This window comes from Pongo pygmaeus, chromosome 7 (assembly GCF_028885625.2).
Source record: "Pongo pygmaeus isolate AG05252 chromosome 7, NHGRI_mPonPyg2-v2.0_pri, whole genome shotgun sequence".
NCBI lineage: Eukaryota > Metazoa > Chordata > Mammalia > Primates > Hominidae > Pongo > Pongo pygmaeus.
This window is the reverse complement of record NC_072380.2, coordinates 87,718,690-87,745,405: the sequence shown is the minus strand read 5'-3', so window position 1 is coordinate 87,745,405 and position 26,716 is coordinate 87,718,690. Positions and strand designations below refer to the sequence as shown.

Sequence of the window (26,716 nt, the reverse complement as noted above, 5' to 3'; positions counted from 1 at the left end):
ATTATTAATACATTCTTTTCTAAAAGTCTGTGTCATATTCCTCCTATGACCCAGAGCAAAGCCTTCCTTCTCATTTTTATCTGTAAAATTAGGTTATATCTCTTCTACTCTCCACTGAAATATAAAAATTATCTGTTAAATATTTTTAAAAATTGTTTGAAATTATTTAAATAGTGCCTGCTAATGTAATAAAAATACTGATTCATTAAGAAATTGGGAAAACATGGGGGTTACCTGTATGAAAGTAAATGTGCTAAAAACATCTTCTTTCATAGTAGAAAGACAGCAAGTAATGTCTAAAACTAAAATAAATAAATAAATGCGATTTAAATATGTTTTCAGATTATAGAGAAAAAAAACCCGATATAGTATTTGAATGTTGTTGCTGCAGAAGTGAACTTGGATAAGAGATGAATGGTAGGAAGCAGAGATCCAGATTTCATTGTAAGACTTAAGTGTAATTTGTCTTTTTAAATGATGTACATGTATTACCTTAATATGAGTAAAAACAAAATTAAACCTAGAATTTCATAAATATAAGATTAACAGGTCCTTATAATTTAAGACATTTTACAAAGAAACTTTAAACATCAACAGAGGATACCAGCAATTGAAGCATCTAGGTTAAATATTTATATATCAAAAGTACATTCATATAATGTTTAAGCCAACAACGCATATATTTTTATTACTATGACAACACTAGGTAGCAAGAAAAACTACATAACTAAAGTGCAAATGTAAGGATTCCCTTTACAATCAGTGTCCAGTGGTTTATTTGGAGATGTACTAATTAATTTTGCTTTGGACTCTAAAGACAAGCGTTAACATATAAATTTAATTAAATGATGATGTGATTTGGCTCTGTATCTCCACCCAAATCTCATCTCTTAATTGTAATCCCCACATGTCGAGGGGAGGACCTGGTGGGAGGTGATTGGATCATAGGGACAGCTTCCTCCACGGTACTCTTGTGATAGTGATTGAGTTCTGTGAACCCAGAAAATCTGAGACAGGTCTCAGTTAATTTAGGAAGTTTATTTTGCCAAGGTTGAGGACACGTCCGTGTGATGACATGTGCCCAAGGTGGTCGGGGCACAGTTTGGTTTTATACATTTTAGGGAGACATGAGACATCAATCAACATGTAAGAAGTACCTTGGTTCAGTTTTGAAAAGTGGGACATCTTGAAGCAACGGCAGGAAGACTAGAAGGGGAAAGGGAGCTTTCAGGTCACAGACAGGTGAGACACAAGCAGTTGCATTCTTTTGAGTTTTTGATTAGCCTTTCCAAAAAGGCAATCAGATATGCATCCATTTTGGTGAACAGAGGGATAAATTTGAATAAAATGGGAGGCAGGTTTGCCATAAGCAGTTTCCAGCTTGAGTTTTCCTTAGAGATTTTGGGGGCCCAAGATATTTTCCTTTCACAGTTCTCACAAGATCTGATGGCTTGAAAGTGTTTGGAAGTTCCCCTGCCTTGTGCTCTCTCTCTCTCTTGCTGCCCTGTGAAGAAAGTGCTTGCTTCTCCTTCACCTTCTGCCATAATTGTAAGTTTCCTGAGCCCTCCCAGTCATGCAAAACTGTGAGTCAGTTACAACTCATTTCTTGATAAATTACCCAGTTTCAGGTAGTTCTCTATAGCAACGTGAAAATGGGCTAATACAGAAAATTTGGTACTGGGAGTGGGGCACTGCTATAAAGATAACCTGAAAAGGTGGAATGGACTTTAGAACTGGGTAACAGGCAGAGGTTGGAACAGTTAGGAGGGATCAGAAGAAGACAGGAAGATGTGGAAAAGTTTGGCACTTCCGAAAGACGTTGAATGATTTTGGCCAAAATGCTGATAGAGATATGGAAAATGAAGTCCAGGCTGAGGTGGTCTCAGAAGGAGATGAGGAACTTGTTGGGAACTGGAGCAAAGTTCTTGCTATGCTTTAGCAAAAAGACTGGCAGCATTTTGTCTCTGCCTTAGAGATCTGTGGAACTTTGAACTTGAGAGAAATGATTGAGGGTATCTGACAGAAGAAATTTCTAGGCAGCAAAATGTTCAAGATGTGACCTTTTTTTTTTTCCGAATGCATACAGTGATACACATTCACAAAGAGATTATCTGAAACTGAAACTTTTGTTTAAAAGTGAAGCAGAGCATAAAAGCTTGGAAAATTTGCAGCCTGGCCATGTGGTAGAAAAAAAAATTTCTTGAGACAAATTCAAGTGATTGACTGCAGAAATTAGCATAAATAAAGAGAAGTTGAATGTTACTAGCCAAGACTATGGGGCAAATGTCTCCAGGGCATTTCAGAGACCTTCACAGCAGCACCTCTCATCACAGGCCTGGAGGCCTAGGGGGAAAAATAAATGGTTTTGTGGACCAGGCCCAGGGTCCCACTGCTCTGTTCAGGCTTAGAACATGGTGCCCTGTGTCCCATCCACTCCAGCTCCAGCCATGGCTAAAAGGTACAGCTCACAGCTCAAGCCATTGCTTCAGGGGGTGCAAGCCTCAAGGCTTAGTGGTTTCCATGTGGTGTTGGGCCTGTGGGTGCACAGAAGACAATAGCTGAGCTTTAGGAGCCTCTGCCTAGATTTCAGAGGATGTCTGGAAACACCTGAATGTCCAAGAAGAAATCTGCTGCAGGAGCAGAGCCTGCATGGAGAACTTCTACTAGGGCAATGCAGAGAAGGAATGTGGGGTTGGAGCCCCACACAGAGTTCCCACTGGGGCCCTGCCTAGTGGGGCTGTGAGAAGAGGGCCACTGTTCTCCAGACCCCAGAATAACAGATCCACTGACAGTTTGTACTGTGCACCTGGAAAAGCCACAAACACTCGGAGCCAGTCCTTGAAAGCAGCTGTGTAGGGGCTGTACCCTGCAGAGCCACAGGGGCAGAGCTGCCCAAGGCCTTGGGGGCCCACATCTTGCATCAGTGTGCCCTGGTCATGAGACATGGAGTTAAAGGAGATTATTTTGGAGCTTCAAGATTTAATGAGTACCCTGCCTGGTTTTGGACTTGCATGGGGCCCCTTTGTTATGGCCAATTTCTCCCATTTGGAATGAGAACGTTTACCCAATGCCTATATCCCCATTGTATCTTGGAAGTAACTAAGTTAAGATTTTGGGGAATTGTTGTGAAGGCATAATTGGTTTTGAAATGTAAGAAGGACATGAGATTTGGGAGGGGCCAAGTGTCGAATGATATGGTTTGGCTCTATGTCCCCACCCAAATCTCAAATCAAATTGTAATCCCCATATGTCTAGGGAGGGACCTGGTGGGAGGTGGTTGGATCATGGGGGGCAATTTTCCCCATGCTGTTCTTGTAATAGTGAGTTCTCACAAGAGCTGATGGTTTAAAAGCATTTGACAGTTCCCCTCTGGCTTTCTCTCTCTCCTGCTGCCTGTGAAGAAGGTGTTTGCTTCTCCTTTCACCATGATTATAAGTTTCCTGAAGCCTCCCTAGCTATGCAAAACTGTGAGTCAATTAAACCTCCTTTCTTTACAAATTACCCAGTCTCAGATAGTTCTTTATAGTAGTGTGAAAATGGACTAATACAAATGACTATATAAAATATATTATCAGTATCTGTAAAAATATGAAATCATTTTTGAACACTAACGAAGCACCTGGTTTCAGTGATTTTTTTTTCTCAGTTTTTATTTAGAAAGTTTAGTGAAACAAACATAGCATCACAGTTTAGTAATACTTTAATCTCACTATAATTTAACATTGTAAAAAATCTACTAATTTTTGATTTCCAACAATAAAATTTATAAAAATAATTTTACATTTATAAAATGAATTATTTCACAATAAATTATTCATTTCTATTACCTGAAAAAAGTTGAATACTATATAAAAGTAATAACTTCCCTTATCAATATTTTGAAAATATGCTGAAAACCTCAGTTCCTTTTTTCCAGCATCTTTGGCAGTTCAGTATATAAAAATAAAATATTATAAATTCCCTGACCATAGTTATTGAAGCAGAATCATTACTAATAATTTCAAAGATACAGCTATTTAGTAAATATACATGAATAAATTACAGGGTTCACTAAAAATGAATTTTATCTTTTATACTTCAAAGGTATTTGCTATGTTCTGAATTTTTGTGTTTTCCAAAATTCACATGCTGACACCTAGTCCCCAGAGTGATGGTATTAGGAGGTGGGGCCTTTGGAGGGTGATTCAGTCATGAGAATTAGTACCTTTATTAAAGAGACCCGAGAGAGCTACCTTGTTCCTTTTATGTATAAGGACACAGCTAGAAAATGCCATGTATGATCCAGAGCCCTAATTTGTTGATCCCTTAATCTTGGACTTCCCACCATTGAGAACAGTGAGAAATAAATTTCTGTTGTTTATAAGCTGCCAAGTTCATAGTATTTCGTTACAGCAGCCTGCACAGACCAAGGCAGTATTTTTTTTTTGATGTCTTCTAAGGGAACCCCCCCAAAAGTAAACAAAAATCTACAAAAGTTATTTGTATGATAAAAATCAAAACATTCTTATTCACGAAATAGAAGCTACAGTAAATTTTCAAAAAATAAGAGTTAAAAAACTCCCCCCATATGATATATTTTACAGTTTCACAAGGGTACCAGGTCTTGAAGGAATTTTATTAAATCTATTAAATCATAGGTAGCTTTTAATAATCATTTTTCTACTTTAAGAGTTCAATTTTACTTTAAGAGCTAATAAGTTACTTAATATTACTATAACCTTTTTACTTATAAGGTAAGTGGGAGATATGACATCATAATCTTAGACATTTAAAAAATCCTGAGAAAGATTATTTCAATCTTTTACAGTTTGGGACCCTCTTTTTTAAAAAAATATTATTGATAATTACTCAACCAGTTTTTCCAATTTTCCCTCTCCTCAACCAGAGAGGAGCCACTGCATCATGAGGTGGCCCATGCTTCATTTGCTTTAAAATAAATTCCAGCTTTAAGTGATATCAGAGAGTTTAAGGCTCCAATGAACTGTACTCCTCAGTCTAGAATTCGACATTTGGTACATCCCTGGGCTGCTACATTTCAAAGAATCTGCTAAGCCAGTCATTTTACTTTGTTTTTGTTTTCATCAAAATCTATCTGGTGAATCTTTTATTTTATCCAATGTTTTTAAGAGAAAGTCTTGTTAAAACTACAAAAGTGGTTTCTTATTCAAGCCGCAACAATTTTACACTCACTGCTTATCGGTAAATATATATTATAGGCAACATGATGAATAGTATCCAATCATCACTCAACTGCATATGTTTAAAAACCACACTATGAGTAAGAAGTTCACATTTTTCATTCCACACCAAAGATTCACTAAAGTCAACTAGACCCGGGCTTGAATGTGGTTCTCTCACTCGTTATGTTTGTGAACTTTGGTTATGTTCCTTAAACCCTCAAGCTAAAGTTTCCCTTATTTATAAAACAGCGATAATGATATCTCTCCTAAAGTGTTATTATGAGGACCAAATAAGGGACATGGGTGGTAGATGGCTAACTTGTCCTCAGAATCAGTTCTCTGAGTGGCATGGCTTTGGCTGAAACAGACTTTCCACCTATAGATAATTCTACTGGCTACTGTGGGAGCCAGCTGTGGGCATGTGCTAATTTCTTGTCAATGGATAACTATTTTCTAAATTGTTTCAGGAGAGAGAAATGGATTCCTCTCTTGATTTAGTCACTGTTTTAGGGGTTTCTTTGTTACATTTCACCCTGTATCCTAACTGATAAAACCAACATGTTTTTGCTTAACATACATCTTCAAATAAAGTCAGATTTCAAAAAGTATCCAGTCATCCTTGGAATAGTTTTTTGTATTTTTCTAAACTTAAGATAGGAATATTTAACTCTAAAGCAAAGAGTTGCTTCTTTACCACAGACTGTCCATAAGAGATTCTTCCTGAAAAAGATACAGCCTATTCTACAGCAACTGCTTTATTTTTCTAATCTGCAAGTTTGTAATTTATTTTTAAAAACTTAGCTCATTTTATATTAAACCGAGATTTCTGGTCTACTATTTTCAGGCAAAAACGAACACTTCGTTCTGCATCACATCACAATAAAGCAATTATTTACAGATTTAAATTAACATTAATAAAACAAATGAAACTCACACATAAGATTCAATTGGTTCAGGCACAATGCAGGGGCAGCTGGAAAAAAATACCCTATATAAACATCTTCAAACTCAGATATACATTGGTTGAATGTGAAAGTTTTACATAGTAGCAATAACAAACAGAATGAACGTATGAACAAGAAAATAGGACACCATTTTATAACAGCACCATGAAGAAGCCTTGGCTAAGAGTTTGCCAAAAGTGCTATCCTGAGATATTTCAAGATCAACAACTTTTCACATTTATATAGTGCCGTTCTGAAGTAAACACATTTTCACAATTGCTTTTGTTTGGAGAGATGCTGGTGTGAAATGACTGATGCTTGGTTTGCAGCTATTTTGTACTGTTCTTGCCCAGAGCCTTGTGGTGGGGAAGGGAGTGGGGTTTCAGGAGTTGCTGAAAAAGAATCAGAGAATTGAGTCTGATGGTGGCAGTCAGTCTTCCCCACCCCATTAAACCCTACATAACACCAATACACATTAGCGTAATTTGGAAATGTTTTTAGAAGATCCTACACAGAATAGTGATTTGTAGAATGCATTATTGGTCCATGACATACTGTTAGAGAGTACTCTCACCTTACTTCCCAAATAACATTAAATAGAAAGAGGTCATGTTAAAAATTTTTTTCATAGTTACTTTAAGGTGTTTTCTGCCTTTCCTAATAGAATTTATAAGCATTTGATTCTCTAATAAACCTAGCAGGAAAAAAGGCAATGAAAAGAATTAACAGAAGGACAGTTTTCTCAAATATTAGAAAGCAATGTTTATATTTTTTACAATCAAAATTCACATAAAATAAAAATATATTTGGTTTGGATTCCACTAATTCAGACATATTAGATGACTTAAAAAATTAAGGTTAAGATACTTTATAAATGTTCTGAAATCTAAGTTGTAGTCAAAAGCATCTGAAAAATACTGGCTTTTTTTTTGCTTCAAAATTATCCTATTACAATCGAGCTTGCCTGTCCTATCCCCTTTGATGCAAAGAGCAAGCCTGAGTAATTGAATAGAAAGTAACTGAATATAAAAAATTGAATTGAATGTAAAAAGTTACAGTTTCAAAACTTCATTGTCTAGAATAGTAGTTCTTTCTATTGTAAAATCTAGCCATATTATAAAATAATCCAGGAGTTATTCTGTAATTTTTAGAAACTTGAAATATTTTAGTACTCAGGCTTATTATTATTGTATTATTCCACATAGTAAACAAAACTAACAGAAAATGTTTGATGATCAGACTGAGGCTTTGTAAACTTTATAGCTTATGTCTCAACAGTTTTAAAACATTATGTACAAAACAAGAACATTCTCCTTTTACCTGGTGTTCATTAATACATTAGCTTCATATTATTGTTAAGTATGGATTAGCAATTACTTAGAAGCAAAATTTTTAAGTGAAGTTTAAATGACAAATCAATGTCAAAATCTGCTTTTACAATTATTTCTGGCTATTTAGACTAGATCTAAGACTGCAGTAGCCTTCTCAAAAAGACCAAGAAAATATGCATGAACTTAAATTTTGGTTATGTTTAATATCCTGCTTTGCATAAAATATAAATTATTTCAAATGAGCATAGTAAAGCCAAGTTTTCTTTTACAAACAAATCCCACAAATAGTATGTAGAAAGAACAAGAATAAAAATGAATGTAACAATGTGATTTTTAAAAGACTAGAGTCAGCAAATATGTTTTTAAAATACTAGAATACTAGCCTTTAAAAAGTATTCAACCACCAGCAGAACTGTCCAACTCTCTTGTCAGTTGATTCCTACAATGTTTATTGTGTTGTTAATGTGTTTTGTTTTGTGAGTTTATGAATAATTGATCTTTAAGAGACACAACTCCATAAACTCTCTAGTTTGGTATTAGGCTTGCCCCTCTCTTTCTGCTCTTGATTATCTATTAAATGAAAATGGTAAGATCTATTCTGCAAGGATGGTTCCAAGTAATGTCTTTCAAGTACATTGGAAATCCAAGATTGTGCCATATTTTTCTATAATTTATATTTTTTCCTAACAATTTCATTTCTTTCTCTCTCTCATATACTCAAATAATTTTGGTTTCAAATACTATTTACACAAAGATCTACCTGTGCTTGTATCTAAAAGATGGCACGATAGCATGCACTCCCATGGCCTCTACGTTCCCTACCAATGCCTAGAAGTCAGGTGGTACTGGTAAATTGTTGTTGCATTGCATACAACATTTGGAAAAAAAAAAAAAAAAAAACAATGTTGTAGCTAGCTATTAAAGACTATTGTAAATTCAGTAGGCAATAAGTGTATGCATAATAGTTACATCACAATAACTCAAGTCATCTCAGTGAGTAGTAGGTTTAGTGTTCAGAGGCAATAGATCAAAGGTAAATCTGGAATTAATTAGAGTAAATTCAGAAGCAATTGAGCAGTTAATCTAGATATTTAATCAAATAATTAGAGATTTGTATCACCAGAGTAGCTTAGAAAAAATAGAATTAGCATGAAGCCTACAATAATAGATTAACTTAGCTACTAACAATCTCCATAGTATTTATATGGTCATTTGCGTTCCAAGGAGTTTTCATAAGCAGCCCTCACTGCACAATTCTGATGTGAATGAATTCTGGTTACCAAGGCTTAGTTAAACACCACCAGTCTGGCAACAACATGGTTCAAGTTTCAGTTACCACGGTAACTCACAATTAAGAGTGAGTAATTTCATAAATACAGACTCCACTGCCAACTCTTCAGTCTGCAAACAGCTACCTAAATAACAGATGTGCTTTATGATCAGTGACTGATCATGTCAGAACTTTTAGTCTGTCCATGATTGGTCATTGAGCACCTTCTATTCAGTTCAGGCATGGAAAACAAACTGCATACAGTGGCTGTGTTGCCTCCTTGTTTCCTAGTGGTAAATTCACATCACATTTTACAAAATTGAATAATTGAATTAGAATTGACCAACAACAGTGAAAGTGCAGAAAGGAATAAAAAGTGATAATGCTGGAAGTGACATACAAATAGAACATAAATGCAGTCACAGAAGAAGTAGCTGACCACGGGAATGTTGCCGCTGCTGTTGTTTAAGTCTCTAAATATGCAGCCAGGAACCTAGCGAAGGAAAATGTGTCCACATAAATGAGAAAGCTGGATGTGTCAAAAGGGGAGAAGGTATCCCAAAATAAGTGAAACCAGCAAGAAAATTTCACATTAAATGAATTCTCAGAAACATGCCAGGACATTGAGAATGCAAGGGATAAAATGTTGAAAGCTGATCCAAACTTCCCAACGAGTAAAACTCATCAGGGCGTAGAAAAGATCCTCACTTCCTAATGTAAGTTTCAGAAGGTGACAAGAACTGGTCAAACTGCGTTTCACAATTTTTTTTATAAAGAAATAAAACACTTCGATTGTCAATATTCCCAATGTTTTAATTACAGTGTATCAACTGAAATGTTTTATATTGAATTCTACAAAATAAGTATAAAGATTATATTTATTTAGTCTCTACAAACATTAAGAGAGTTCTTAATGTTTTGACAAACATTTTTGAAGGTCCCAAGCAGGAAATAATTTTCCCATTGATTATTAAGATTCCCTTGCATGGTTTCAGCTTGCATTGTCGTTTTTATGGTCTCACACTACCATGCAAAGCAAGGACTACTTGTATACTCTTTTGTGCTCCCCAGACCTATGAAGTAGAAAGATTTTTCTTATATTTTCATTTTAGGAAGCAAACTTATGTCTAGGGAGAGTAAGTGATAAGCTGAATAACAATCTTCTACTGCTGAGTCCCAGATGGGAAATTACACCAAGTTTTTGCCATTTCTGGTTACTAATAGATTCTTTCCCACAATTCCACTTTTTCTTGGGTAATTAAGAAATACCATGGTTGAAAAGTAGCCTATATACTTACAGATCTGGTCTGCATGAACCAGTGTTGACATGGGACCTAAAAGTATAGTTTGTCCAGTTAATGGATCTTGAGACAAATGTGGATGCACTGGATGATGGAGATGACTGCCATCATTGGAAGCCCCTACAAAAGATAAAAAGATGCTGTGTTAGTGATATTTAATCAGGAACAGCAAGTTTACCTTGAAACAAATGTTTTGATTGACAGCTTAAATATTGCTATTTTTGCCAAGTGCTTTTTGGGAATTCAAAAATAAATGGACAGAACCACTGGCATATTAAGAACAATGTCAGCTTTCACTGTACATTGGCTAGATTAATGTTGCATCATATTATGCTGTGTATTAATAATGGACCTTGTGTGCCGTTTCCTGGAATCATTAGGTTCGCTGCCTGTTGTTAAGGCAATTCCAAGAATCACTTACCTCAAGTTTATAGTATTTGGGATCACCGTAATAGCATGAACAACTTTCATTTCAGAAAGAGATCATTAGGAACAAATTATGCACCAGAAAACTAAAATTAAATATGATGATTTTACAAGGAAATTTAATCTAGATTGGAATGCAAAATAAATGATTTCTTAACTTATTCCTGACATTTATTGCAACAATGAAATATCATTTTCCCTTTCTACTATTTTGTGTCAATTAATTATTTCAGGAGCACAATGTTCATTTTTAAGATATTATATATATATATATGTATTAGGTTGTATTGCAATTCCAGTATCCTTGAGGTTTTAAATGAATCAGGGCATGAAAAACCATGATATATTTAAAGAGGTCATAAAACCAGGAAATTTGTTTCTCTTTGCCATGTTTGGAAGGATCTGAAAATTTAAGTCAGAGGGACTGTGGAGTAGAGGTAGTGGAGGATAATAAGAATGGGGGTTTGAGGCTGGGCACAGTGGCTCACGCCTGTATTCCCAGCACTTTGGGGGGCCGAGGCTGGGCGATCACAAGGTCAGGAGATCGAGACCATCCTAATCAACAAGGTGAAACCCCGTCTCTACTAAAAATACAAAAATTAGCCAGGCTTGGTGGCATGTGACTGTAGTCCCAGCTACTCCGGAGGCTGAAGCAGGAGAATCACTTGAACTAGGGAGTCGGAGGTTGCAGTGAGCCGAGATTACACCACTGTGCTCCAGCCTGGTGACTGAGCGAGACTCTGTCTAAGAAAAAAAGAAAAGAATGGGGGTTTGAATCTGTTTAAGTATTTTTGTCTCTCTGATGGGTCTTGCAAATTTTCTAAATGTAAAAACTTGAGTTCATTATGTCATAGCAGAAGGAAAAAAATTCAGGAGCATCACAGCAACTTCAATAGATGAATTAAATATGGACAAAAAAATCAATAGGTCAAACTTATATTTTGTGTGATTCTAATCAATAAAGTAGAAATTATTCAATGTACTCACCACCTAGTAGCATTTCCTGAAGTAGGTTGTCAATTTTAACCATCCCAAAAAGTTTAACGAACTGTATTTGCTCAATCATTTGCCACGTGATGCTCTGCAGTGTGGGCAGGAGCAGAAGCAACTCTCCAAACCTCCCCCGGGAGTCATACTGCCGATCATTGATGTAGTCCTCCAAACCAATCTGCACTTGGAACCTCATGTTCTTAATTTTTACTGGATCACTTAGCCCTTTTGCATCTGACAAAGGAATAAGAGAGGCAGTGTACAGATTTAACCTAATTAGAGTGTGAGACAACAAATATTCTAATATTGAAAAGTAGTTCAATTTTTATTATATTAATTCTCTAGTGGAATTTTGAAAACCAACCTGGATCAAAAAATACAATTGCCTTTAAACAAGCATACTCATTGTCATCAATCTGGATTTCTTGAAATGGTCTAACCAGCTCATCTAGAACACGATTGGCCACACGGCTAATCTCAACTTCACAGCTGTTGCGGTGAATAACATAGTTGTTTCCTATGAGAGAGAAAACAAAACAAAACAAAAATAACCAAGTGTCTCCCCAAATTGTCAACACTGTTTAAAATTTAACTAACCTGTGTTTAAAATAGTCTACCCTTGAAGGAATAGTGATGTACTTCCTCTCTCAGTGGTGGTGTTAGTTATGCTAGAAAAACTTAAGCATGCTTGAAGGACCAAGAACATTGATAATGTGATCACATGCATTTTAACGGGATCAGTCACTGGTGATAACACAAAAGTGCAGACTAATAACATGCTAATATTTGACAAAATCTAAATATAATGATTAGTTTTTCTCTGTCAGTCATCTATTAGAGTTTTATTCACTAATGACTATAATACAAACCCTAAAGAATCTTTCTTGTTTACAGCGGATTAAAAACAGCACTTTGATACTCTAGGCATTCTAGGCATACACTATTGAAACAGTTTTAACACACCTAAGTAAAGGAGGTTGATTTTTTTTTAAAATTAGCATGTGAATTCTAATGAGTTGCCTCTGATAGTATGTTTTCTCTTCCAGGACTTCTTTAAATAGAGGTGGGATAACCACTTTATAAGGCTGACTTTAAGGGAGTTCAGAGATTGGGTAGTGAGCTGGACCACCTATTCCCTAAAGATCTTTCTGACTTAGAAATTCTCTGGCTATAATATGATGACAATTTTTATAGCTTCCAAAAATAACAGCTAAATTGTTATTTTCTGGTTTTATAAAAAGACAAATATTCTAAATTGTTTCACTGCAGGCAAAGACAATCCTCAGGGTAACAGCATGTTCAATGGTAGCCTCACCTTTCTTTTTTCTCCAGCTTTATGGAGGTATGACAAGCAAACAGAATTGTATATATTTAAGGTGTACAATGTGATTTTTTGTTTGTTTGTTTGTTTTTAGATGGAGTCTCTCTTTATCTCCCAGGCTGGAGTGCAGTGGCACGATCTCAGCTTGCTGCAACCTCTGCTGCTCAGGTTCAAGTGATTCTCGTGTCTCAGCTTCCAGAGTAGCTGAGATTACAGGCTCCCGCCACCACGCCCAGTTAATTTTTTGTATTTTTAGTAGAGACGAGGTTTCACCATGTTGGCCAGGCTGGTCTCGAACTCCTGACCTTAAGTGATCCTCCTGCCTCTGTCTCCCAAAGTGCTGGGATTACAGGCATGAGCCACCACGCCTGGCCCAATGTAATGTTTTAATTTATATCTACATTGTGAAATAATGACCATAGTAAAACTAATTAACATACATTTCACCTCACATAGTTACTTTTTTTTGAGTTTCACTCTTTCTTTATGAAAGGTTAGCTTACCTAACTATTCTGGGTAAATCAATTTAGAACTAGAATGTATACAGTAGGCATTTTGTTTTCTAGGTATACTGCATTTAAGTCTATAACAAGAACAGCATTCTAGATGTTTACTAGAAATTCAAGAGAGGTATTTAATAGCATTTCAGGGCATAGTCTCCACAATCACATTATGTGGTTTAGAATCTTGGCTATATTCTTTTCTAGCTTTGTGACCTTTGGTAAACTTTCTCTGCCTCCATTTCTTCACCTGCAAAATGGGCTGAAAATAATAGTACTAATCCCTTAGGGCCATTTCAAGGATTAAATGAGAGAATATATATACATATACATGTAATGTACTTAGACCAGTGCATTTACATAGTAAACGTGCAATAATATTAGATATTGTTATATTGTCTTCAATTTATTTCTATTTGGGGCTAAAACATCTAGCACAAAAATAAAATAATCTAGTCATATTTTCACACGTCAGAGAGAGGTAGAGCTAGTAAGTGTCAGAAGGATCTCAACCCTCAAAACCTAACTGTTTAAGTTAAGTAAGGTAGTGGGATTGGAGCAATTAATGAAGACAAACGTTTTTTCTTTATGTCTTCTCTACCCCACCACCCCACACCTATTATCCTTCTTTAGCCTCTTCTAGCATTCCTGTCTATCGAAATTGTTCAGTCATTACCATTAATACTTTTTTACTTGATCATTTTGTAGCATATCGTGGGCTATCATGGGCAATAAGATCATAGGACGTAAACATGTTTTTTTAAAGTGCGTAAAATAAAAAGCAGACTCTGAGGAAATATGAAAACACATTGAGACTCCATAAGGCAGCCATATAATTCACTAATTATTCATTCTGATATAATTTAAACATACCTCAATATTATGTTTATTGAGCAACACCTCTTTTTTATTTTTAAATCTTAATGCTCCCTGATCATCTCACGGACTCTGAACTTACATACAGTCAAGGCAAGGAAAAATAAGGCCAAGTGAGGACACAAATTAAATTAAACCTGTGAAGTGACAGCACCATTTGACAGTGTCTGTAAATACTTGGTACATACAGAACAGACCCTGTATAATATTGCAAGAATAAAATATGCATAATTTCTTCTTAAATTAAAAAAAAAACTTACCCAAAAGCAAAATATCTTTATACATCATGGATCTCTTTGTAGCTCCAAGCAGTAAGTGCTCCCCTGCGTGAGCTCTCAACAGTGCCACCTTAATGAAAAATTCTAAGTTTAACAATTAATTATAATATATAATGATTAAAAGATGACATGAGTCTTGTTAACTTACAGTGTTCTTTAAGCCTGGGACTTTTTGTTTGTTTAACAAACTATGGTATTCATAGATACATGCCATCATTAAGCCTTCCAGTTTTCTATCATAGCATGTCAATAGAATTTACTTTTCAAAAACTTTAAAACTATCTAGCAAGTCAATACCATGGCAGCAGAAAAAAAAAAAGCAGACAAGTTAACTGTTTGCAAGGGAAACAGAATCAGACCAGAGTTCAAATCCCAGCATGGCCACTTACTACCTGTTTAACCTTGTGTAAGTTAACCAGTATGTTTGAACTTACTCATTTGTTTTCATCTATAAAATGGGAGTAGAGATAAAAAAACTCATCATGTGGTCATGAGTACTAAATGATAAAACATATATAAAACATAATCTCCTGCATGTCATAAACTAAATAAACAAAAGCAAAGCAAAGACTTCTTGTAAAGAAAAGATGGGAGGTCTGGGTTCTGCCACTTTCTAGATTACTCTTCTCAGTAAGCTCTCAACTGAGCTTCATTCATACACTCAATTACCTGCTGGGCATCACCACTAGGAAGTATAGGAAGCATTACAAATTTAACACCCACCAATGTAACGCTTCTCCTTTATCTTCATCTAGTAAATGACACCGTAATCCAAAGTGCTTGTCCACATCAAGACAAGAGACTATTTTGAGTCCTCTCTAACTCTGCAGTAAATTCTAGTGCTGCTTCTCAAAATACAAGCCAAAGTGATCCACTTCTTTTCATCTCCATTGCTACCACCCCAGTCCAGGCTGAAAACTCTTTTAATGGTTTCTTATTGTCCCTAGACTAAAATCCAAACTCGTCAAACATGGCCTCACAGGTGATGGGAGGCGTGAGAGAGGTCAGTGCTTTGCCTCCCAGCCCTCATGTCTCTGACTTCATCTTGCAACACCCCTTGTTCACATTGTTCCTGCCTGACTCAGAACCTTGGACATGCTGTTCCTGTATCTGGAGTGCTTTCTTCTCAGATTCTCCTGCACTTGGCCCCTTGTCTTTCAGGGTCTCAGGCAATAACTTCTCTGGTCCTCAGTTTAAAGTATCTCTTCTCATTTTATCCCCATTCTCCGACAACTCATCCTATTCCATTGTATAGCATTTTATAGAGCTTATCTCCACTTGGAATGAACTTTCTCATAATTTTTGCATTCTTTAAGTTATCCACCTCTCTCAAATAGAGTGTACATTTATGAAAATAGTGAAGAAATCTGTATTTTTACTGCTAAATACCCACGATTCCTAAAACTGAACAGTAATCTCTTAATAAATATTCATTTGATGAATTTATTGAATGAATTTTACTGATCTAGGGTTCAGTTTTAGAAACTGTAAAATGGAGATAATAACACCTGTCACCGAGCTCCTGAGAGAATTAAATGAAACGATGTAATTTATAGTGCAACTGAAAGCTGATTTCCCATGCCTTATTCATAACAGACATTTACTAATTTGTGGCTAATTAATAAATGTTATACTGTTAATATTAAAGAATCAGTTGGCAAATTAAAACTGTTTTTCACTGGTTACTGGATTTTAATTTCTCAATTTTTAAATCACTGAATATATAAGTCAGCAACTTCTAAAGAAGAATGATAATAAAAATATAAAACTGATAAATAACGTAACCCTACTTATATTGCTTGGGGTGAGACTGGTAGGTTTTAGCAATTTAGCATTATTCACTGGCATAACCTTCTGAGCCATGCTATCTTTATGATATGTCAATATTCATGACTCATACCAGGAAGGCAGTTACAGAGCATTTTAAGAATTATTTCAGATCTCACTGTATTTTTTTTTCCTGTCACCAGGTGAAATGCTCTCTTAAAAATAAATATACACTGGTTATAACACTTACCATGGTTAAATTAAAGTGAGAGGAATTTTTCAAATTATTTTCATCTACAAAAATTGTACCCTACTTAGTAAGAATGGTTCAAAATGAATCTGAAACCAAAATACTTATCTTTATAATACAATTAGGAAATTCACGTTCCTAAGTATTTATTAAAATATCCTAATGGACATATGACAAAATATGAAAATATAAGTATTAGTAAAAGATCACTCTATCTTTTGTTCTGTAAATTTTATTTCTCTATAAATTTCTGATCATGCTTCTACAGACTCTTTTTTCTTTTTGCCAGACATGTTACTTTTATACAATAAATTCTAGAATAAAATTGACAGCATGAAAGGTAAAACTTTATGTTAATTGCATGAACTACCCACCAAGACAACACCACAACCTGTGTGGTTTCTGTCTAGGAGTGACCTGGTATTTCTGAGGAGTTTTATATAGCAGCTTCAGTAAACGCCAATACACAACATCCACCATTTGCTTCACAGACATTCATTCTTCTAATACTTTGTCTCACAATGATAGTTACATGCTATCTGCCTTTCTACCTCACATGACCCCTTCAAAATTCCAAAAGGGCAGAGGAGTGTTTTGTTCAGTTCTTGTCCAATCCATAAATTTGCTACACCCCTGAAATAGAAGTCAAACAGTTGTGCCTCTTGATAGAACAAGGTGAATGGGTAAGAAAACCCAATCCTTTCTCATAATTTATCTTTTGTCAAATACAGTAATATAGCATATGCATTACAAATAAAATGGAAAGAACATAAACTTAGCAAAGTTCAAGAAGCATTTTTAAAGCATTTATAAAGTTTTAAATGTATACCTGATCATCCAATGGTAATTCACAGAAGGCAGGAATATATTTAGCCCATTCCACCAAGACTAAGAGCTGCTGTTTCATAGATTCACAGACATCACCAATACTTGCAATTTTCTTAATGTTTATGTCAGTGCTTGACCCAGGGCTTGAGACTGAGATCTAGTATTAAGAAAAACATTACATTATCATTTAAGATAATAGATGGCCAACATTCCCCTTTTTTCTTTTGACTATGATAAGTAAAGGCCATAGAAGTAGGCAATATTGTTGTTACAGTATCTTGGCAAATACTAAACATTTTAAATTGAAAAATAAAATACTGATTTAAATTGAAAAATAAAATACCTACCAGTTTACAAGTTAATTTAGAAACATTTCATGTATGTAGCACCATCCTCTGGGAGCAGTATCTTATGTTAGTGGTCAAATCTGTACACTAAGTTTTACCCCAACTTTTGAGGAATTTCACAATTCAAAATGGCTATATAGATAGCATCCATATGTAATATGCTCTTTGATTTTATTTTTAATTAAAGGTGATATTTTCTTTAATTTGCGGAAGTTTATGAAGAAAATGTTTTCATAAAGTTTACCCAGTTGGGGAGACAAAAAGCAAGAACTATTTGTCTTGCTGCATTAAAAGGAAGCCCATCAAAATTAAATTAAGAAACCAATGTGTGACTCAGCAATGTTGAAGAGCTTAACATATAATAAATTTGTAAGATTTGTAAATTTGTAATTTTAGACTATATAAAAATATAAGTAATAAAGCTTTTCTGCTGAAAGAAAACACAGTCTAAAAGTTTTTATAAACTTATTTTTGAACATGCGTGTGAGTGTATCTTTATCTGTATTTGAGTATTTTCTCATAGCTCCCCTTTAGGTCATTCTCTAAAAGCTTTATTGCCCATCAAGCAATCTTCAAGTAATAATGATAACGGTGATGTTAACCTCATCATATTACCCTTGTGTTATCAGAAATGAAAGTAGTTGCACTGACTCATTATAGGACCTGATTAACTACTTGGCAATTTTATAATCTGCTTTATAATAGAAAAATAATATTAACATTTCTAATAAGGGCAATGCTAAAATAAGTTTGATTTAAGGATTTCTTTATATGACACTAAATAATTTATTTTTATGTATATAACTAATGACTTATTTTTTTAACTGTAGAACTGTTATTTGAGAAATTTAAAATAATAAAGTTTTCTTTCTTCTGTGTTTTCTGAATTCTGACTCTTCATTTAAATGTCTGTTTCCAAAGCAGGTCCCAATAATCCAGAAGTCATTTTCAAGGAAAGAAGCTCTGATAACAAATCTCAACCAAACTCCCCAAAAGTTGTGGTAGCTGGTTGTACAGATTCAATCAATAAAGTAAAATACTGCCTACAGAGCTTTGTGCTATTCATTATTTTTAAGCAAACTTATAAGCAAACTTTTTCTAAAAAAATCTTAGACTGAAATTCATTTTATTTTTCCATTTAAAACTAGTCTTGTTCAAGAATAGTCAAAATTAAGTCAGCAGTCCCACTCAAACTTTCAAAGTAAAACTCTTAAATGTGTGTAGATGTAACTTATTTTAGTAATGAGCACCTTTGAAAAAACTTAGATTATTTTAGCATGATGCCTAAATGGACATTTGATTTTATTAAATAAGGTTTGATGCTGCCGTGCCACAGGTACCTGGCGAGACCGAACTTCAGCTTGTGCCAGTGTGTTAATGGAGGGGATGTTGCTGCCATCAAATGTGCTTCTTCTGGTGCTTATTCTATCGCGTTCATTTTGTACAGCTAGGGGGGAAAAACACAGTATTTATTGAGCACTTCTCTTTAGTGTATGTTAGAATATAGATTTTGAGGAGTTCTTTTTAAGTAAAAAAAGTGAGAAAAGGTCTTTCTAAAAGACCTTGGAAGAAAGATATTTTCATTCTCCACTACTTTCAAAAATAGCAATAGACAGGCTTGTCACTAGAGCTCATAAAACATTGCTGTTTGAGACTTCATGACAGCATGCGTGTTAGAAAGTGTTGGGTCAGCCAGTTCCGCCACGCTGTATTTTTAATAGGGTGGTTTTCTATTCTCTCAAAGTTAATAAAACTATAAGATAACTAGAGGAAGAGCATTGCCTATAAGATTGACCAGGTCAAAGATAAGCGTGTATTCACTATCAGAAAATATGAGTCACAGATTTTGAAACTTCCATTTTCTTTTCTCTATAAAACACTAGCAAAAATGGAAAGTAAACTTAGTTACGATGATTTTAGGATTACAATATTATGATCTCTTATAAAACACTGTCCATGAGACAGTTTACCAACATTAATAAAGCAAAAGTTGTACCATGGAGCAGTCTCTCCTGAGAAAATTGAGGTTTGAATATCAGCATTTTGGAAAGATGAAGAAATCCTATATATTATACAGGTTTCTAAGAGAAAGCTAGATCTGCGTCTTTACTTCAGGATTAAAAAAAAAAAAAAAAAAAAAAAGAGTAATGTAATTCCCCAAATCCCTTACTGAAAACTGCATTTTTAAATATAAGGAAGAGTGACAGGGAAAATATTAACTCACATTTTTACCATAGAGAGAATAAAATCAGGCCAAGTGTGGTTCAAGTCTGTAATCCCAGCACTTTGCGAGGCCGAGGTCAAAAGTTCGAGACCAACCTGGCCAACATGGTGAAACCTCATCTCTACTAAAAATACAAAAATTAGCCAGGCGTGGTGGCACACGCTTGTAGTCCCAGCTACTTGGGAGGCTGAGGCAGGAGAATCGCCTGAACCCAAGAGGCGGAGGTCGCAGTGAGATGAGATCGCACCACTGCATACCAGCCTGAGTGACAGAGTGAGACTCCATCTCAAAATAAAATTAAAAAAAAAAAGAGAGAGAGAGAGAGAATAAAATCAGTCAGATATCAAAGTTGAATTTCAAAAATTTGGAGATAAAATTATCTTTCATTAACCAAAGAGAAGGGAAACAAGGAATGTAGCCCCTAAATTATTTTGGTTAAGGCTGTAATTTGTTCTGCTGGAACAATAAGGCATTAAAATATCATTTTTTTTCTGCAAGTATGCTTTTGTTAAAGAAATCCACCAATTTCTAGAGACCTAAAACTTACTATTAAATATCCACTTCATTAAGTTGAAGGAGGAATTACAGGACTTTTTGCCTTTAAGAAAGAGTGAGTTGTCTGTAAGTTGGAGTGAATCAGTAATATTTTATTTTAAAATCATACTTACTGGTAGCTTGCTCTTTTTGTTTTACAGAAATTGTTATTGATTTTTAACCTAAACTGACTCATTTGGAAATGCATATGCAGAGATAAAAAATTAAGATGTTAGCTATGCTTTTATGAATTTCACTTACATGATTATTCTTAGAAAAATGCTAAAAGATATTGTAAACATTTATAATCTCAGTGTTATCATTTTTGACATAAAACTATGTTTCTATTTGTTTCCATCTAATTAATCTTGCTACTATGCTGTTAGTGTAAAAAAGAGAAATATATCAACTTTAAAACTCAAAATTACTTTCCAATCTATTTAAGAAAATAACACATTCTTTTATGAACAAAAGGTAAAATTTACCTACTTTAAAATATAATTGTATTTCACAAATTGTAAAACTCATAAAGGAAACGTAGGATTGTTATTTGTTTACACTTTTGTGGGGATAAACATGGAGCTCAAGTAAAAATGGAGGAAGGCAATTGACCAAGTATGTAGTTAATCTCGTAAACTGCCAAATAGAGCTTCCTATGAAATTAGAAATAAATCACTTTTTAAATGAGAAAGTGCTTCTCCTTTAATTTTGTGAACTTTATTTTTTGTTGTCTTCAACACTACCAACCTGAGTAAAACTAATGGTATTTCTGTATCCTTAAAATATTGAATGGCAAAGAAAAATCTAACTATGTTAAAGATGGGCTTGATATATTTTACACTTCTTTAGTATAGTGATTTCATCTGTGAAATAGTTGTGAAAAACATCTCTTCGTATATGATAGGCATGACCAAACAGCAAAACTGACAAGTAGAAAATTTTGTAGCTGTTACACACTGTCAAATGTTTACAATGTGTTTAATACATTTGTTTCTAAATTAACCATATTTAAAGTGTAGGAGAATATAATCAAATTACTTAATATATTCAAGATGAAATTAGTACACACTAAAATAGCACATCTAGTCTCTTGTCTCGGTCCCTCGATATAATACAAGCTTCCTGAAAAGGAAGATTATTTTGTCTGCTATGTTCACTATTGAAGCTTCAGCACCTAAAACAGTGTTTGGAAAATTGCAGTGTTCAATAAGTATTTAGTAAATAAATGAATGCATGAAAAGTAGATGTTCAGTTAATGTTCATCAAAAGAAAAAAGATATTCACTTGTTATTGAGAACAACAACAAAAAATACATTTGTGTCAGGCGTGGTGGTTCAAGCCTGTAATCCCAGCACTTTGGGAGGCTGAGGGGGGTGGAACACTTGAGGTCAGGAGTTCAAGACCAGCCTGGCTAACATGGTGAAACTCTGGTTCTACTAAAAATACAAAAATTAGCCAGGCGTGGTGACGCACACCTGTAGTCCCAGCTACTGGGGAGGCTGAGGCAGGAGAATCACTTGAACCTGGTAGGTTGCAGTGAGCCAGGATCATGACACTCTGCACTCCAGCCTGGTTGACAGAGCGAGACTCCATCTCGAAAAAAAAAAAAAAAAAGAAATCTGTAATTTCAACCCACTAACAGAGTATTGGTATACTATTTAGTCAATAATTTTGTTGCCTTGGACAATGTAGTGGTGGAGAGAATGATATCCATAATCAGATAGTCACCAGATAAATACTGGCTATACCACTTAATAACTGGATGTCCTTGGGCTAAAGTTTTTAACTTGAGGAATCATAGATTCCTCCTTATTATATTAAGGAAAATTAGAACTCATGTAAAAAGGTTATACTGATCAATGAGAATGTGTGTGTATGTTTATCACGTTTCATCAATAATGTTAATTATCATCATCATTATTATTACCTTCTTTTTTCATTCCCGCTCTAAAACACTTTCTTAATCGACAATATCTACATTGATTCCTTTTGTCCTTGTCAACAACACATTGCCGACTGAACCTATAACGTCAAAGATATATTAGTTTGCAGAAAACTACAATTTACAAAAAAAGCAAATAAACAGACAAATGGATTTTAAATATGTATTGTCACATTTGGTTCGATAAAAAGAAGGTATAGGAACAATCAGCTATGACCTTTCCAGTCCTACAATCAGCATGTGCATGGAAACATGAGCCTCACCTCTCACTTAGTCTTTATAGTAAAATAAAACTGAATGACTATCTTCATTTTGGCTGCTGTGCATAACCACTTCTTTCATGAGTCATGAAAGCCAAACCTAGTTTTGAATATCTTTGGCATTCAAGTTTTTGTTGCTTATTGCTAAATGATTTCAGTATGAAGGAGGCTATTATCAGAACTTCATGGCCCTGTATTTTCATGCTTTTCTCTTTTCAAATATTCTTCTATTAATTTTAAGTGTACCCCACAACCCACTGAAGTTTACCCTAAATGGCAAATTATCTATTAAGAGGTCATTGAGGACAACATTGAGAGTACAGTTGGCATCATGGGGTAAGACTTCACACACATGTAAATGAAATAAAGAAAAAACAAGTGTTGGTGAGGATGTGGAAAAATTGGAGACCTCATACACTGCTGGTTAAAATGTTAAATGGTGCAGCTGCTTTGGAAGGAAGTTTGGCACTGTCTTAAAAGCTAAACATAAAGTTATAGTATAACCCAGCAATGCCATGCTAGGTCTGTATGCAGAGAAATGAAACAGATGTACACATAAAAACTTCTTCATAAATGTACACGGCAGCATTATTCATCATAGCCCAAAAGTGGAGAATATCCAAATGCCTATCAACTGATAATAGAAAAACAAAATGAGTCATGACTGCACAGTGGAATATTATTATTTGTCAGTAAATAGGAATGAAGTACTGATAAACGCTACAACATGGATAAACCTTGGCAGCCTATTCTATTCTAAACAAAAGAAGTAAGTCACAAGAGATCACATATCGTATGATTTTGTTTATACAAAATGTCCTGAAAAGGCAAATCTGTAGAAACAGAAAATAGATTCATAGTTGCCTCATATTGTTGGGGAGGGAGTTGGGAGGAAATGGGGGAGTAACTACTAAAGATTTCTTTATAAGGTGATGAAAATGGTCAAATTTGACTGTAGTGATCGTTGCACCACTCTGTGGATACACTAAAAAACGGACTTGTATGCTTAACCAAACAAACAAACAAACAAATAAAAAAGAGTACAGTCTCTGAAATTAAATCTAAGCTTGATTCCACCATTGACTCTCAGCAGAACTTGGGGATGTTAAGTAACATTAATTTACAATTTTAAAATAAAGAGAAGGACTTGCCCAAAAGGTTGTTGTGTGAATGCACTTCAAATAGTTGGGGGCAAATATTAAGCATACAGTAAACACTAACATTTCTTCCAAATTCTGGCACAAAATTTTCCATACATATTGATATGTACCTGTTTATTTGTAGTCGATGATTAATGATAAGAATAAAGGTATATATTTTGTGACCTATAAAATGTATTTCTTCTAAAAACTATCGGTGTCCACTTAAAATTGAATGAGAAGCAAAGCCTATCATCAACAAATTGAGCTAGAAGAGAAATGTGCTTTCAGAGTGAGGAACAAGGCATTGCCCATTTGGGAACAAATGGCTGATGAGACTCAGGAGAGAGGACCAGATTGACAAAAAACACAAGGCGAATGTATTCAATTAACATTAAATTAATAACAAAAATTGAATAAACATATTATTAAGCACCTACAACATACAAGATCCTGGTGTAGGGATTAAACAGACTAATGCTACTTGTTTCCTCCACTCAAGGAAATTATAATCTAGTAGAGTATGCATACAAATTGTACGTAATGTGAAAAACATAACATGAAAAGTATTGAAACAGCAATTAAAAGTGCTTTTGAAGGAAATCCCAACCTCAGTTTGATGGAGCAGTTACAGTAGAAATGGAACTTTGTAATCTAAGGAAATAGATACATTTCAGACCTACACAACTTGAGCTTCAAAAAGTCTCCATGCCCTTAAACTTGCATCAATATACTAACCATTTTCCAAATGAAAAAATCATAACATTTGCTGAATACTAAAATATGTAAAGAAAGCTAGGTTGGCAGTAGCATTCTTAATAGGAAGGTGCAGGAGTTAAACTGTATCTGTTGTTAGAATATTTTTTAAACCTCTAAAACCTGCTCTGAGAGCATCCATTTTCCACTCTTCCCATACAGAAAGGACAGAAGTCCTGATAGCCTTTGTGATTCTCTGATTCTCACAAGTTGTAGGATTTAGTTGTTTGGATCATCATTTTACACACACACACACACACACACACACACACACACACACATGTATTTCAATTTTAACAGAGCACCTGACTCCAGAAGGTATGGTTTACAGGTTATTCTGTATTTGTTTTAGTTTAGAAGCATTCATACAAAACTACTTTTGATGAAGGAATGAAGGACATTGATCTACCTTTTACCTTTAGAGTTTTAATGTAAATAAAAGCAAAACTCATCTAAATACACTTTTTTTTGTTTACCCAGAAAGTTTTTAAAGTGTGAAATTTATATTTCTCTTAACCTGCTTCAAACCATCTTGGAAAAATTACTAAATAATTACCAGAGAACTAGATAGATATTTGAGGAGTTATATATTAACTTGTATTGCACCCTAGGAAATCACGTGGCAAGACTTTGAGAAAGTTAACCTCTTCCCAAATGTCCAATCTGTTCTTAAAAGAACATAATTCTACACGTGCCTTTTATTGACAGAACCAACATAGTTATTTTTCTGTTAAATTTAACCATTTTTGTTAATAGCCTATATTCAATCTAAATGTAATATGCATTCAAGGACAGTCATACAGATGAATCAAGATGCAATATGTATACTTAAATCATGTTATGATGTTAACTAGGTATTAACCTAAAAATAAACCCAAAAAACAGCCTACTGGAAATGCGTGACAAGTATAATATAGCTAAATAAGCTTCTGACAAAATATTTAAATTTAATGACAAAAAATATGGCATGAGAAATACATTCTAAATTTTAGGACTGAAAATTAAATTTCACTCATTGATATCAACAAACTACCAAAATCATCTGCACTTTCATAATTTTGTTTTTAGACCTAGGATGTAATGGCACTTAAAAAATAAACATGAAGAAAAATACTCATATTGAAAAAGCTTTTAAATGCAGATTTTAAAATGTTTAGAGGTATATGAACACGTGGTAAAACAATAAAGAAACACAAGGAAAAGATAACATGAAATGGCAATGGTAGTTACCTCTAGGAGACGAGGGAGAAAAAGTGACAGAGGAGGTGTCCATTAAAGGCTTCCACTATATTGGTCTAAGCTGGGTGGTAGGTAGGTGGATTTTTTATATACCTTCTATAAGTCTAAAATGTTTCATAAAAAAGAACCACCTATGTGACTATATCCTGTGTACATACCCACACGTTCTTACTTGTACCTCAGTTTAGAGATTGTATTTATAGACTTACAGATATACAAAAACTGAATTTTCTTCTCTTACTTTTTGCGTGCCAAACTGAAACATCTGTAAAGATAACTTGCCTAAAAGGGCATTTCAAATACCTGCAGGAATAAACGTGACTCTTACGAATGCTGCGTCTGAAGAAACCCTTGCACCCATCACAGCTCGATGCCCCATAGTGTTTTCCTGTTGCTCTGTCCCCACAGATAGCACACAGACAGTTGACACCGTTGTCTGTGGTATTCATACTTGTCTCTGGGGCAGAACTATCTGTCAATAAAAAAGGAAGATTACAGTTAGAGTTAGTACTATTTCCTGACTAAATTGTCCTACTAATTATTTATAGGCTCATAACACTCCATTCTTTGACTTCTTGGAGACCCCACACTGGTGCTTTCCTTTTAACCCCTGGCTGGCTGCTTCCGTTTATTTCTGAAAATTTAACTTTGGGACACCATAGGGCTTAGTTCTCCAACTGTGCTCTTTCCCAAGGGAAGTTTATCAGTTCCATGACAATAAATATTAGCTGTTGGATGAATAATTCCAATATTTTATCTCTAGCCCCGATGTCTCCCATGGGCATCAGCCTGAAATGCCCAAGCACCTATTGAGGAACTTCATTGTGAAATCTAATCAGAATTGTAAATTAACATATCAAAAACAAAAGTCTTTCATTTTTCCCCTAGAACTTGTTCTTCCTTCCTTCATTCTCCCCTATATCAGTCAATGGCTCCATCCAGTTTCCCAGGGCCAATAATCTGTGAGTCTTTATTGTATTCTCTCCTTTATCTTTTATAACCAATCCCTTGGT

General features: G+C 34.7%; 1 protein-coding gene across 4 annotated transcripts in view; it reads right to left on the bottom strand.

The window, feature by feature from the left end:
- Nucleotides 1-3,632: 3,632 nt before the first annotated feature.
- Nucleotides 3,633-26,716, bottom strand: part of HNF4G (hepatocyte nuclear factor 4 gamma) — a 155,105-nt gene continuing 132,021 nt past the window's right edge. For 3 of the 4 annotated variants that reach the window (XM_054499480.2, XM_063668916.1, XM_054499481.2), the window contains 9 exons: nucleotides 26,007-26,175; nucleotides 22,295-22,389; nucleotides 18,950-19,056; nucleotides 17,264-17,419; nucleotides 14,400-14,487; nucleotides 11,807-11,959; nucleotides 11,440-11,676; nucleotides 10,024-10,146; nucleotides 3,633-6,516 (listed from right to left, as the gene is read on the bottom strand). In XM_054499480.2, the coding sequence (XP_054355455.1) occupies nucleotides 6,395-6,516; nucleotides 10,024-10,146; nucleotides 11,440-11,676; nucleotides 11,807-11,959; nucleotides 14,400-14,487; nucleotides 17,264-17,419; nucleotides 18,950-19,056; nucleotides 22,295-22,389; nucleotides 26,007-26,152 (1,227 nt within the window). In that variant the 5' untranslated portion in view covers nucleotides 26,153-26,175 and the 3' untranslated portion in view covers nucleotides 3,633-6,394. Of the gene's footprint in view, nucleotides 6,517-10,023; nucleotides 10,147-10,746; nucleotides 11,197-11,439; nucleotides 11,677-11,806; nucleotides 11,960-14,399; nucleotides 14,488-17,263; nucleotides 17,420-18,949; nucleotides 19,057-22,294; nucleotides 22,390-26,006; nucleotides 26,176-26,716 lie in introns of those variants that run through there. The other variant, XM_063668917.1, reaches the window with a different exon arrangement.